The sequence below is a fragment of the Eulemur rufifrons genome, chromosome 1 (genome assembly GCF_041146395.1).
Source record: "Eulemur rufifrons isolate Redbay chromosome 1, OSU_ERuf_1, whole genome shotgun sequence".
NCBI lineage: Eukaryota > Metazoa > Chordata > Mammalia > Primates > Lemuridae > Eulemur > Eulemur rufifrons.
The window spans coordinates 3,288,216-3,302,762 of NC_090983.1; the positions used below are offsets into that span (position 1 = coordinate 3,288,216).

Sequence of the window (14,547 nt, forward strand, 5' to 3'; positions counted from 1 at the left end):
ATACTACTATGAGTGTTCATTAAAAAAATGTAACTGTGTTCTCTGAACTAGGATTGAGACTGTCCAGCCAGGAAAGCGAGCAGCCCCGGCATAGGGCGACCTGTGTCCTGTAACTGTAGGAGGCGGGAGGTCTCCTCACACAGAGAGCGCTGTCCAGCCCTGTCCCTGTGTCATTTGTTCCCTTCCCTCCCTCCCTTCCTCTCTCTTCCTTCCCTCTTTCCCTTCCTCCCTCCTTTCCTCCCTCCTTCCTTCTTTTCTCCTTCCTCCTTTGTCCCTCCTTCCTTCTCCCTCCCTCTGTCATCTACACGTGTGTGCACATATGTGTGTGTGTGTGCGCATATCTGTTTTGTCTGCCTCTCTATCTATCAGTCGGTCATCTACCTACCCATTTATCATCTACCCATTTGCTGCTGGTCTGAAGAACAGACCAGATACAAGCTTCCTTGGAAGTCTAGAAAGGACATAGAAAGCATGGGATTTTGAGTGATTTTGCAGAGTAAAAAATGACTCTTCCCTTTGCCCTGTTTTCTCTTTAGGTTCCTATCTGGTGCTCAGACAAACTCAAAATGAGGCGGCACCGACATGTGCCCTTAGTGGCCGTCTTGTGCCTCTTTCTCTCAGGCTTCTCCACGACTCACGCCCAGCAACAGCAAGCAGGTAAGATCCAGAAACATCCTTGACTTTATAAAGAGAAATAGCATTCTGCGATTTTAGATCTTAGACATCATGAGCTTGACATAAAGCTTAGACATGTTTTTCAGAGATAGCTAAGCCATTTATTATAGGATATTCATGTATTTATAGACCTCTTAAGATGCTCTTTACCCAGTGAGCAATGACTTATTTTTATCAAAGCTTTGGTTTGCTATCTTGGAATTGGTTTGAAAATGATCTGTTTTTACCTTGGGTGTGAATAGAAAGTTTGGATCCAAAGAGATTTTCCCACATTCTGGCATTAGTGGGTCTCTGAGCACATAAAATAGGGAGAAGACAACTATGGAGAGTAAAAGTCATCTTCCTTGAAAAAAAAAAATATCATCCACTCTCTATAACTCTGGACATTGAAAGACATTTTTCATCTAGAATTATTGTATCTTAAAAAAATCTATTTCCAAAACTGTTTTTAAAAATGGATTCTAATGAACCCTATTAGGAATTTGCCTCCAGAGTTTTAAAAAAGTGAGAAATGCTTCATGCATTGCAATCTGGGAAGGAAGGCCGTGGGTCTCCCCGTGCTTTGCCTGGAGAGCAGGGCCTCTGCGGGGTCCTCCCGCCAGGCCAAGCTGCTCTGAGGTGGCGGGGAGGCCAGCGCCACCTTGGGGGAGGAAGAACGTGGGTTGGGGCACCAGGTCAGCCCGAGGTAAGTGGGGTCCCGGAGCCAGCATGGCGCACAGCCGCAGAAGGCCACCTCCCAGGGCCACTGCTGGCCTGACTCCCTGAGCACCTGCCCTGGAGGGAGAACCGGATTCATCTGTGAACAAGACAGATAATGTCAAGTTCTGCAAAGACTTTTCTGGCTCTGAAAACATGCAGTAACTACTTAGGTACCTTTCTTCATGCTCAGACAGCTGGGGAAAAAAATGAGACTTTTCTCTTCTCTGCATTCATACAGATCTTCCTCACTTAAATAACATGTATTTATTTCATTTATTTTTCTTGCCAATTACCCGGAACATTGGGGGTTAGTTAATGTAAAACACCAGTAGTTTTCACTTTCCCTTCTTGCCAAGGCTCAGTTTCATACTCAAATGGAAGAATGAATTTATAAAATGATGGTTGGTTGTCTGTGATAGCACATCCTTCTGGTCTGGTCAGGTGGGTCTTAGGGCTCAAAATGTCGCAAGGAATCATGCTTGAGATACAGACAGCCCAGGAAATGTTTTCTGTTCTCGAGTGTGCTGCTGGCCCACACCTGGTGGTCACTGATACGGAATTTGGGTCAGTGTCTGGGGCCAGCAGCTGTCGGGGCCACGGGCCCAGGTCCCTGTCCTCAGGTAAGTCTGTCCACCTTCCTGCAGGACAAGTGAGGCGTGAACTGCTCAGTAACAGCGTAGTGTAAACTGAATGTGTTTAGGAAGGTTTTTCACTGATAGGAAGTGATTGCTTGAATAGTAGAAAAATCTAAACCAATGTCTTTTTTTAAAGATGTCAAAAATGGTGCCGCTGCTGATATAATATTTCTAGTGGATTCCTCTTGGAGCATTGGAAAGGAGCATTTCCAACTTGTTCGAGAGTTTCTGTATGATGTTATAAAATCTTTAGCTGTGGGAGAAAATGATTTCCATTTTGCTCTGGTCCAGTTCAACGGAAACCCAGATACCGAGTTCCTGTTAAATACGTATGGCACTAAGCAAGAAGTCCTTTCCCATATTTCCAACATGTCCTATACTGGGGGCAGCAATGAGACTGGAAAAGGATTAGAATACGTAATGCAAAACCACCTCACTAAGGCCGCCGGAAGCCGGGCCGGTGACGGCGTCCCGCAGGTTATCGTAGTGTTAACCGATGGACACTCGGAGGAAGGCCTTGCTCTGCACTCAGCGGAACTTAAGTCTGCTGATGTGAACGTGTTTGCAATTGGCGTTGAGGATGCAGATGAAGGAGCCTTAAAAGAAATAGCAAGTGAACCGCTCAATATGCATGTTTTCAACCTAGAGAATTTTACCTCACTCCATGACATAGTAGGAAGCTTAGTGTCCTGTGTGCATTCATCCGTGAGTCCACAAAGGGCTGGGGACACGGAAACCCTTAAAGACCTCACAGGTAAACGGCAACACCGCCAAGCTGCGCCCTGCCCTGCTGCTCTGTGCAGATGAGCTTGGCCACCGCTGGCCTCAGAGCGACACTGCGGCTGCGGGGGGCGGGCGGGCAGGGAAGAGATGAATGTTCACGGGTTTAAAAACAAAGGTTTGATTAGACTATTCTTTCTAGTCCGCTTCTCAATAGGGCACACACCTACATCTGCACCTACGTCTGCACCTGCATCCGGGAGCAGTTTCTTTCCTAAACAACTAATACTTCAACTCTGGAAAAAAACGCCTTCTGATATCCCCATCCCGCACGAGACACCTCTGCCTTTCTCAGAAAAGAAAGCCTCTCCGAGGCCAGCGGGTGTCTAACAAATCCCCTCCCACCTGTCATCGGAAGCATCAAAGAAAGCTCAGAAAGTGCACGAGCTGTGGGGACAGAGCAGGGTGGCAGTGGGATGGCGGGGAGCGCCTCTCTTCTGCCCCATGGAGTTTGTTTCGGAGAATTGGCAGAACTAGAATTGTGACAAGCCTTAGCTACGGTCCAGGCCAAGTCTGTCTTGAAGACGTTGGGTCCTGGATGGCAGGTGACAGGGCCAGCACTGGAGGCCTCCTGCCTTGGCCCTGGCTTTGGGCTTCTCTCTTATCTCTGTGCCTGGCCGTGGCTCTGCCACAGAGGCCCTTCTGGTCCTAGTGGCCCCCATCACCGCCGCTCCAGGAGCGTGGGCGAGTGTGGACGTGACGTTGGCATGTCACTGCACAGTGACCGGTCAGGCCCATTGGCTCTCCTTCCGGCGCTAAACGCCTAAAAGGCTGATGAGGAAGGAATTTGACAAGTAAAATTTCAAAAAGTATCTTACCACAGCAATTTTGCTGAGAGCCCAGAGCTGGGCTTACTCATCAGCGATGGGCAGGCAGAGGGATCCCCCGTTGTGTGGCCCTTTGGTGGCTGACAGCTGAGCGTCCTGGGCAGAACGGGCGAAGGCTCAGGGAGGAGCCGGGGAGGGGTGAGCTCAAGAAAGGGGAGACGTGTCCTCCGAGCTGGGGGACAGGACAAAGGAGCTGTTTCTAAGATTTTTAGGGGAATAAGAGGGATTCTGAGAGTTCAGGCTGAGTTGATATCAATCATCTCAGTAAACGCAAGAAGCAGTAGGGTTTGGGAGCTTGGAGAGACTGGAGTTATTTTGAATAGCGGCTACAGGGATGTCATGAGCGAGTCACAGAACATTCAGGACGTAGCTGCTGACTGGCAGTGACGACCAGCTGTCAGCGGTGACCAGCATTAGCAGGGCCCCTGCCTCTCTGGAGGCGTCTCAGGCACTCCCGGCATCGAGGGGTTTCCAGGTCTGGATCTCGCAAAGAGGGAGGGACCGAGGGGGAAGAAGAACATTGTCCCGGGAGGCAATCAGGAGTGGTAGCTAGTAATTCCTGACGTGTCCCGGCTGGGTGGGCTGGGAGACTGAGGAGCCGAGGACGGCAGCTGGGCGGGGTGAGCCCCGGAGGCAGCTGAGCTGTGAGCGGGAGACACTGCCGGTGTGTGCACGGGGGAACCCGAGGGCAGCCCGTGGGGCTCGGGGGGCTTCAGGAGGGGCTCACAGCGTGGTCCGCACGTGAGCGGGTGCTACAGACAGAGGGGCCGCTGGGAGGAGACGCTGAGACCTGAGAGGCTGGCGCTCAGAAGGATGTCCGCGTAGACGTTAAAGTCTCCGGAGCCGACCACAGTGAGGACGCGGGCTGGCTGGCTCTGCACGCCTGGGAGAGGGAGTGATCGCAGGGAGCAAGGTTTGTGGGCGTATGTCCCCTAGGCTTTTGGAAATGGTCGCCTCCAGGAGGGCTGGGGTGACGAGAAGTCAGGTGACTTCCAGAAAGTCACTCTTGTTAATTCAGTGCTGGAGGTGCGGGGGGGGGGGGGGGGGGTCAGGAGGAAGAGCTGAGGCCTGAGCTCAGCAGCCTGCAGGGCCTATGGCAGGAAGCTAAGGTTGGGCAGCAGAAGGCGGCCAGGGGAAGGCAGAGCCCCTGGAGCCCACAGAATGACGGGTGTCGTAGGGACACCGACTGGATGTTGGTTTTTCATGAGAAGGATTCAGGAAGCAGGAGATGGGAGAGAGATGACTAGACCTCAGCAGAAAGGATCCAGCTGTCTTGGGCAGGCAGAGCTTGGTTAAGAGAAGAGTTTCAGAGCCAACCCATCCCAGGGGGTTTCAGAAGTTGCTCGTGGAGACTCCCCAGTGGGTGCCCACAGTTTCGGCCGAGCTGGGGGTGGGCGTGCGATGCCCTCGCCAGTGGGTCCGTTCTCAGTAGGAAGGACGGAGAGGCAGTCTGGGTTATTTACCTGTAACTCTGAGAACCGTTTCCTGCTTCCAATGAAAGTGCCTTGTCCCCGGCACCACGACACAGGCATCAGTACTGCCAGATTGCAGGACAAGAAGGAGGGTGGCCTTAGGAGCACCCAAACCAAACACTCCAGGTTACAGAAAAGGGCAAGAGGGGTCTCTAATACCTGCTCTGCTCACCACAATAGGCTCAGCATCAATGATTCACTGATCCATCACATTTTCGAACGTAGGGATAATAACAGACATGTTGGAAAACAGTGCAAGGGATCAGTGGAGAAAGGGGACATCTTTTTATTGATGTTTTGGCAAATCCATGAGAAAGAACAGATGAATTTGCCTTTATATTTAACCATTGTATAAATGGACAAACAATGAGATTACCATAGTGAATGCCAAATGAGCCTACCAACATAGTATATTTCCACACGGATGAGAAAACCTTTGTTTTTATGCCAAGAAAGCATCTCTGTCTTCTAGTGTCCAAGCCACTAGCAGCACCAGGGTGGACTATTAATCCATTCATGTTTTCTTTTCTAATTAACATCACTCTGCAATTACTCTAGTACCATGTCCTGCTGCATGTTCCATAGCACAAAAATAAAATAATAATCTAAGTCTCTGCTTACAGTTTTTTTGAAAGGCAGCTAGAAGGGCACTATAGAAATTGCTAACGAGTTAGGGCCTTTCCTTCTCATGATGTAGGTTACTAGGTAACTTTTCCAAAAGAGTATTCTTGATTGTAAAACATATATAGGAATAAATGATCGCCACTGTTCTAATGAACTCTACCCAAGCGATAAATCGCAAATAGGTTGTGTTTTAAAAACCCCTTTGTCATCCTTTTAAAAATGGATAGAACTCAGATACAAAACCTTTGTTCTGATGCAAAAGCTAAAGGCGACGGTGAGGGTTTCAGCATGAGGTTCCTTTTCTTTTTTTCCGCAAAATATGAAGGTTTGAAAATTTTGCGAAACATATCTACGATTTTGTGTTTTGCCTAGGACATAAAAATTTGAACTTTTTTTTTCCTTGACAAAAAGAAGCGTCACTCGAGCTAAGAAGGGCACTGTGCCCACGCCAATGTGCTCGGGGGAAAATAGCATTTCCGGTGCTGTCGAAGGAACCTGTGATTTTTCCGTGGACATTGTGAAACTTTTCCATAGGAGATGCCACAGAGGATGTGATACATGAGCCATACATGCAGAAAACCAGACAACTTCAAACATTTTTGGCTGGTAGATAGATCTGACCGCGGTAGCAGGGATACTGGCGGGCGGTATGCCTTGCTGCACGCAAGAGCTGGCGGCTCCCGTGCGCCCTCGAGGCTTGGCTCCCCTGGATAACACGGCATGCTCTCCTGTGCCCCGTCCGTGTCTGTGTGAGATGGGAATGTTGTTTACTCGGTGATGACAAATTATCCAACGTTTTTCTATGACCCGCTGCTGTAGACGTTCAGTCTTTTAGAAACGGTCAAGGACCTCCCCTCAGGGCTCGTTTATCTTATTTACACTATGATAAGTTTCAACCAAAAAGTAAGTAATAAATGAAGAAGAAATAGTGTTATCCTGTGACTTGACTTAGGTATCATTTTTTTAATCGACCATAGTTAATCCTTATTTTAAATGTCCTGATACGCTGAGTAAGTGACACCTCCTCTCCTGTCCCTCAGGGTCATTGGTTTAGGCCTGGAAGTGTTGAGGAATTCCGGGTGTGATTTGCAGAGCTCCTGCTTATACGATGACGTGGGCCATTTCTGTGGCCTGCCGTGCAACCCACACTCCCTGGCACCACGCCACGCCCGCCCAAGGATCCTCCAGGACTGTTTTGGCCAAACAGTGGCAAATGCTTTGGAGTTCTAAGCAAAGGCCCAGTCTTATTTGACACTTTTGTGTGGCAATTGTTAAAAACACAAGATCTTAACTACTGCAGAAAATAATTATACTCCTCATTATATCTTATGAGAAGGATTGTGATAGCAATATTTCCGAATTAATATATTTCCCTATGCAAAGAATTAGTCTGCAAAGATGTTGTCAGGGACTTCTGTGTACATGAGGGAGAAAAGAGAGCAGTTCCAACCCCAACAGCATTTCAGTTTGCACAAGGAGAGCGCTTTGGGAAGAATGAAGTTCCACTCGTGCAGAACTCTACAATTTTATGAGACAAGCTTTGTAGCCATTTCCATGGTGAGAATAAAAACAATTTTTCTGGCACAAGGAAAATTAATTTTAAATATAAAGTTCTCACTGTCATTAAAAAGATCAGAATGAATGGTCTTACATATAATATTACAGTTATACCCCAAGTGTAGCTTTTCTGGAATCCCAGATAAATATATAAGCTCAGGTAACAACTCTTCCTGTTCCTAATACATCCTTAAATTGTTAAAAACATTTACCAGGGTTATTTTGCTTTTCCTCTAATTTAAATCAGTATAATGTAAATGTTTTAACTGAGCCTCTGAAATTCCCTGCCCCGGTGTGTTGACTTACTGACCACGACTCCGTGCTTTGGGTGTCCTGTAACCCCGTTCTCAGTAATGAGATGGAAGCTTCCGGTTCACCATCAGCCATTTTTATGTCCCCAGTATGCACCAGAGCTCATTCTGAGTAGGGGCTTGTTAGATGTTCATGGTCCTGCGAGGTAATTAGCTTAGGATGTCATAAAAAGAAGGTTGGATAATTATGTCATGACTGGTTTCATATCACCCTGCTTAACGTTGTTCTGCATTACATGGCTGGATACAGAGGCAACAGCGGAGCACGTAGCCCCGTCCCAGACCTGCATCTGCGTGTCATACACTGGAACATTGTGCAAGGAAAGAAAATCAAACAAAAAATTCATTGAAATGGTTTTAAAATGAAACCTTTAAATGTAGTTTGAGTTTGATTCGCAGAGTTGTGTATAGTTGGCCGTTTTGGTTTTCAAAGAAAAGGAGAAGAAATGACAGCAGCTCCAGGAATCAAGGGACACACTGGGGTGACGAGTCCCCAGAGTGTGACTCTGAGATTCTGCTTTGTAGCTGTGGCTTTGTACAAAGAAATTCTTACAATCATTTGCGGAGGCAGAAGAAGTGACCAAAAATTAGAAATAATCTTTCAATTTTTGTTAGTCTACTCATCATTTCCCTCCAAATTTAGTAGAAATTTCTCACATATGTACCCAAAGTTTTTCCCTCAGAAAAGTAAACATGATACTTTGAAATTTAACTACAAAAATGGCGCAAATGAAAAATTGCTGTAAATGCTGCTACGTTGCACGTGATTTCTAAGACGTTGCCTCTTATCCATTCAGAATGCAGAACTAAAAGAGAATTTCACCTTCCTTAATCAACATGTGTTTCATTTGTCCATTATTTCGTGTTTCTTATTGGTTTCCAAAGAAACATGTCAGAACACTGAATAACGCATGTGGTCACTTGTTCTAATGCTTTCACGTTTTTTGCATTTCTTTCTTTTAAAGCACAAGACTCTGCTGACATTATTTTCCTTATTGATGGATCAAACAACACCGGAAGTGTCCATTTCGCTGTCATTCGCGACTTCCTTGTAAATCTCCTTGAGAGACTGTCAATCGGAACGCAGCAGATCCGAGTGGGGGTGGTCCAGTATAGCGATGCGCCCAGAACCGTGTTCTCCTTGGACACCTACTCCACCAAGGCGCAGGTTCTAGATGCAGTGAAGGCCCTCGGGTTTGCTGGCGGGGAGTTGGCCAACATCGGCCTCGCCCTTGATTTCGTGGTGGAGAACCACTTCACCCGGGCAGGGGGCAGCCGAGCAGAGGAAGGGGTTCCCCAGGTGCTGGTCCTCATAAGTGCCGGGCCGTCTAGTGACGAGATTCGTGACGGGGTGGTAGCACTGAAGCAGGCTAGCGTGTTCTCATTCGGCCTCGGAGCCCAGGCCGCCTCCAGGGCAGAGCTTCGGCACATAGCTACTGATGACAACTTGGTGTTTACTGTCCCGGAATTCCGTAGCTTTGGGGACCTCCAGGAGCAATTACTGCCGTTCATTGTTGGCGTGGCCCAAAGGCACATTGTCTTGCAACCGCCAACCATTGTCACACAAGGTATGTATGCTCTTCTCGCCATCTGCATGGGAGTGGGGTGTTTGTGTCTTGGTTTTCGTAGAAGTGAGGTGGGCACCAGAATGACCCACCTCGGGAGAACCTGTAAGTACCCGCAGCCAGTCCTTCCCTGGAAGCTCGCTCCTGGGTGTGATGTTCGTGGTCACTGCAGTGTTTGGAAAAACTGAAGATCAGTGAGTGAATGGAAAGCTCTGGTTGAAGTGTGAGTTGTTGGGAAAGTGTGCTTTTAAAGCAAACTCGACAAACCTGTTACTCTGAGATTATTCAACATCCATGTTATTTATAATCTAGTCATCTTAAAAATGGATTTGAGGGGCTCACTGCAATTCAGAGAAAACTATCCCAGGACAAGGCATTGACCTCTATCAGTCAGCATGGTAGACGTGTGCTTTCCAAAAAGCAATGGCGGAGTGAGGGTGTCTCAAAGTCCTTTCGTGCTGGGGTACTGAGAGTCACACTTCTGAAGGTAAGAAATAACAGGGCATTCACTTGATGGAATATTTGTAAAAAAAAATTTTTCCCGTGTTTGTCAAGTTTATGAGTAATTGTTCTGAGTGGCAAGATTATGATATAGACTCAGATGGAAGGCCTTTGGTAAATAGCCAATTGGAATAATTTAAAAAACATAAAACAACCAACCAAGTCACGTAAGAAACATATACTTAGGAGACATGGCAGGCATTCAAATGACAGGTTCCTCCAGCTGATGAGCTGTTTTCTGAGACAGGAGCCACTTTCCAGCTGTATCAGTTTCAAGACCTATCAGGTCAAGCCAACAGGATGTCACTCAGTATATTAGGGACACTGGGACCCCCAACTTCCTGGAGTTGTGTGTGCCCTGGGATGCTCTGAGAAGATTTGTCATTGATATAAGACCTTGCTCTTGACTGTCCTCCAGCATGTGAGCTCAGTGGAGTTGGAGCGTGAACACCGAGGCTCACGGGAGACGCTGGTCTTCACTGCAACCAGCCATTCACATTTTCTTGGGGGAAATAACATATCTTCACAGCTCTCAGTTGCTGACTTTATAAAGAAAGGCTGCATGTCTGGGTCTATAAAATAAATATTGTGATAAAATACTGCTTTACTCACTGTACAGCTGGGGCTCCAGGTAGGTTTTCTGTTGAGAAAGGAGTGGCAATAATTGACAAGTAAACCTTCTGGGGTAATATGCCATTGTATGAAATCAAGAGCGGAGCATTTTAAATTCTTAATGAAAAACACTGATATCTGCTCACGTGCAGAACTGACCTCCAGCTCGTGGCACTTTGCCGGTCATTAGTTCCAGGGCTGCATCCGTGTAAAGGTCACGTGGCCACATTGCCTGACAAGGGTCACAACATTCAAACCGAGGTAGCTCAGACTTGCTCCAGATGATTTTAAAACAGGGCTTTGGTTGTAATGAAAACTGTAGGCAGAAAGCTCAGGACTGTGACAGCTTTACTTAATTGGGACGTTGGAACGGTGACCTGGCGATGTAGTGAGAAGAGTGTCCGTGAACATTACTTTCTAGAGAATTCTCTTTCTGGCATTTACCGAGGTCAGATGGGCCCATCCTGTGGGGCTTGTGTTTCTCCTCGTACAGCTTTCCGGCTTTCCCCCCTCACTCGGCGGGACCAGAGAACGGACCAAAGTCCTTCTGGCGAGCTAATAGGGAGGTCAGACCCTGAGTAGAATGTTCCGAGCAAAGTGGACAGCGAACAGTGGAATGCGGTGCCCAGAGCTGCTCATGCGCCTGTCCATCGTGGGGCTGGTTGTGACCCTGGCAATTCAGGAAACGATCAAGGGAAAATTTGCAACTTGCTGAGGTTCCCTGGGCAGCAAACTATTTTCTGTGTTTCATAAACACCACAGCTGCCGATGGGAAACCCGGTCTTCTATCCCGGGTCTTACGTGGACCCGCTGTGTGATGCCGGGCAGGTCATGCAACCTCTCTGGGCCCTGATTTCTGGAATTTACAGCACAGGAGTTGTACTAGATGAAGAAACGTCTGTTCCAGGAGGAGTTTCAACTTTTTAGTTAAAATGGGCAGCACGTTGCCATCATTTCAGATTTCCCCTAGCTAACTAGAGTTTTTACTCCTCGATTACAAACATCATCTTTAATATTCGCGGTTAACTTGTTTTCAACAAATATTCCCGACTCTCTGGTATGTGCCAAGCGCTGGAGACCCAGGGCTGGCGAGCGAGACAGACGGGGCTTCTGCTCTGCTGTAGTGCAGTGGGAGAGATAATAAAAATGTAAACTAATGACAAACAGGATGTTCCCAAAGTGTTACATGAGGGCACTAAACCGGGCTGTGACAGAATGAATGGGGGCTGGGTGTGGGGGTGTGCGCCTGTAGTCCCAGCTACTTAAGGGACCAGGTAAGGTGGAGGGGTCCCTTCAGCCCAGGAGTTCGAGGCTGCAGTGACCTATGATGGTGTCGCTGCACTCCAGCCTGGGCAACAGAGCGAGAGCCCGCTAAAAAAAAAAAAAAAAAAAAAAAAAAGAAGAAGAAGGAGAAAAAAGGAAAGAAAAGAAGGTGGGAAGTGAACTTTAGGTGTGGTGCCCAGGGAAGGCCTGTCTGAGCGGCGGTGGGGACAGGAGCCCACGAACAGCAGGGAAGAGCGTTCCAGGCAGAGGGAACAGCGGGAGGGTGGCCCTGCAACCCCGAGGCGCTTGGCCCTTTCCCAGAACTGCAAGACGGGGCTGGGGAATCCCGGGGACATGGCTGGGCAGCCCGGGGACGCGGCTGGGGCAGGGGCGGGAGTCAGCAGCTTTACTGTGGGCGTTAGGTTTAGTGGCACGTGTGGCATTCGGAGGCCAGCACGTCTGTGTCCCGAGGAGAGGTCTGAGAGCGATGCGTGCAGGGTCAGGCGGCTGGAGAAGGGACGGCCTGGGGGCCAGCGGGTGAGGAGAGGAACGCCCTGGGGGGGAGTCCCAGGAGGAGCCATCGGGGATGCGGGACACGAGAGTGTGGGGAGGGCCGGAGTCAAGAGAGGGCGTCCGGGACCAGACTGCTGAGAAGCCGAGGAGCAGGAAGGCCAGGGGCAGCTATAGGATGGTCAACGTGGAGCCACCGGTGCCTCTGGCAGGTCAGCAATGGCGGAGGGGGGACAGGGGAGAAGGGACGGCAGGCCGGGGGAAGACAGGTGAGCGGGGCAGATGGCAGGTGCGGGCAGGCGGTGGTGTGGGTGGTCGGAGTGGAGGGTTCTCCTCCCACGGCTTCTGTTTTCTCAGAGACGTGGCAGGTGAGCCCCTGGCGTGGCGGAGGAGAGGACGGGGCAGAGAGCAGAGTTGAGGGACAGTTCCTCTGGAAAAGGGGGAGCAAACTTCCCAGGGAAGCACCGCAGGGGCAGCTGGGCTGGGGGTTCCCAGCGTGGCGTGCAGGCGTCCCTGGCTGTGGTTTTCTCAGGGGACATCCCTCTGTGTGGGTGACGCATGAGAAGAGAGAGGAGCGGATGGAGGCTTTGTCAGGAGAGTCTGAGGGAGGCCAGGGACGAGGGCGCTGAGGGCTTCACGTCACAGAGGCTATGAGGACGGGCCACGGCCCTGGGGAAGGGAGCCGGACGGGGCTTGACCGAGAGTGAGGAGGGGCAGGGCCAGCAGGTGGGGACCTGGGTGAGGCTGGAAGGGAGGAGGCCGTCCGAGGGTGGGGTCGGTGAGGTTTCAGGTGGCACCATCTGCAGTGACCACGAGGCCGGGTGTGGCTGTAGAGCAGGTGCTGGGGTGGACAGAAGGACACACTTCACTGGAGGACGGTGTTCAGGAACGGCGACAGGGGAGTGGACGGGAGGACAGCGCTGAGGAAGAGGGATGGGGATTTGCACATTTGAGGAGAATCTATTTGGAAGCGGTATGTTGAAGTGAGAAGACACTCACCCCAACTCCTGGGCTGGCGAGGGCTGCCAGAGGCCCAAGAGGGTCGTGCAGCAGGGCCACTGAGCAGTAGGACCTTCCAGTCACCTCCCAACCAGGCCACACACTCAGGCCCAGCAGAGCCGCGTGAAAGGGAGGAGGCGGCTCCGTTAGGGTCGGCGTTTCACGCCAGGCGGAGGAAACCCTCATGCCCCCGTGCCGAGGCTCCCAGGAGGCGCAGCTCTGAGGTTTTTATAACTGGATTTGAGGAATTCCGTGGCGCAGCCCCTGCGTCTTACAGATGAGGAGAAAGAAACCCTGAGAAATTACACGATTCTGCAAAGGTCAGACGACTAGTGCCAGAACCATGAGGTAGAGGCAGGAATTTAATTATTATTTGGGCCATCGGTACTTTCAGTGCTTATTTTATTTGGCTAAGTGCGGTTCTAGGTGTATTACCTGTTAGGAGTTCTAGGACTTTAGACAAACATCAAACGTAAGTGATCTCTTACCTAATCAGAGGGGACCGTGGCATGGAACCTCTGAGATTCACGGAGCCGATTCCGTGTTCCACCGGATCTGGACGTCAGCCCTGCCCTCTGCCCACTGGCTGAATTTATAGTGATGCAGTGGCAGGAGACGTTAAAATCTGGGAGGGCTGAGTGTGACATTGGCCTCCTGCCCCACATGCTGTGCCACTGCCAGGGCTCATAAAGACTGACAGAACCGGCCGGGCCACTGGGTGTGGGGCAAGGAGCAGGGTGGACGCGTGGCATAGTCAGTGCAGATAGAGTGTGTGTGTGTGTGTGTGTGTGTGGGTGTGTGCGTTCTCTCTAATGGCGTAAGGGCGTGAGAATCCACCAGACGCCTGCACATTCAGGTTTATCTGCTAAGATATTTCAAACCAAAATCGAAGGGGTAGCCCAGAGAGACACAAGTTCTAAATCAAAGGAGGGAAGGAAAGCCCGGAAAGGATGTTCACAAATGACCATGATATATGGAGAGAAGGTAAAACGATGATCTGCGTACGCTGCGAGGCCGGTAGGTAACTGCGTAATTGTATTACGGATGTTAGAGCACAAAATGTCACCCTTCTGCTAGAACGCAGATCTCCTCTTGGTGCTGCAGGTGTGTGAATGAGGTGTTGCCATCCTCAAATGGTTTTTTAAGGCACGTGTCAGTGATTCTGACAGCGGGCATCATACTCCCAGCCTCCTGTCCAGACAGCTAGGAATAAGCTATATCTTAAAGATTTGTTATAGGAGGTAGCTCTAATTCCTGGAAAGTTCTTCCTTACCTTTATTCCAAGCCTCTTTCCTCTGCCCAGCGTTGCAAAACCAACGTGCCATACACTCTTTCCGACGGCACAGAGTAGCAGAGGACTCCTTTGCAAACACTCCTCTCTCAGGCGGATCATTTATGTCTTACGAGCCTTGGGGCTCCGTCAGGTTCCCGGACGAGGTGCTGTGGTCTGACGGGGCTCACCGCTCTCCAGACACAGGCGGGGCTGGCTGCACATCGGCCGGCAGCGGCTCGCAGCC

At 49.8% G+C, this 14,547-nt stretch overlaps 1 protein-coding gene across 1 annotated transcript in view; it reads left to right on the forward strand.

Moving 5' to 3' along the window:
- COL6A3 (collagen type VI alpha 3 chain) overlaps positions 1-14,547 on the forward strand; it is an 83,010-nt gene that overhangs the window by 15,462 nt on the left and 53,001 nt on the right. Inside the window, exons 2-4 of the mRNA XM_069466630.1 lie at positions 537-657; positions 2,146-2,763; positions 8,546-9,148. Of these exons, the coding sequence (XP_069322731.1) occupies positions 567-657; positions 2,146-2,763; positions 8,546-9,148 (1,312 nt within the window). The 5' untranslated portion in view covers positions 537-566. The remainder of the gene's footprint in view (positions 1-536; positions 658-2,145; positions 2,764-8,545; positions 9,149-14,547) is intronic.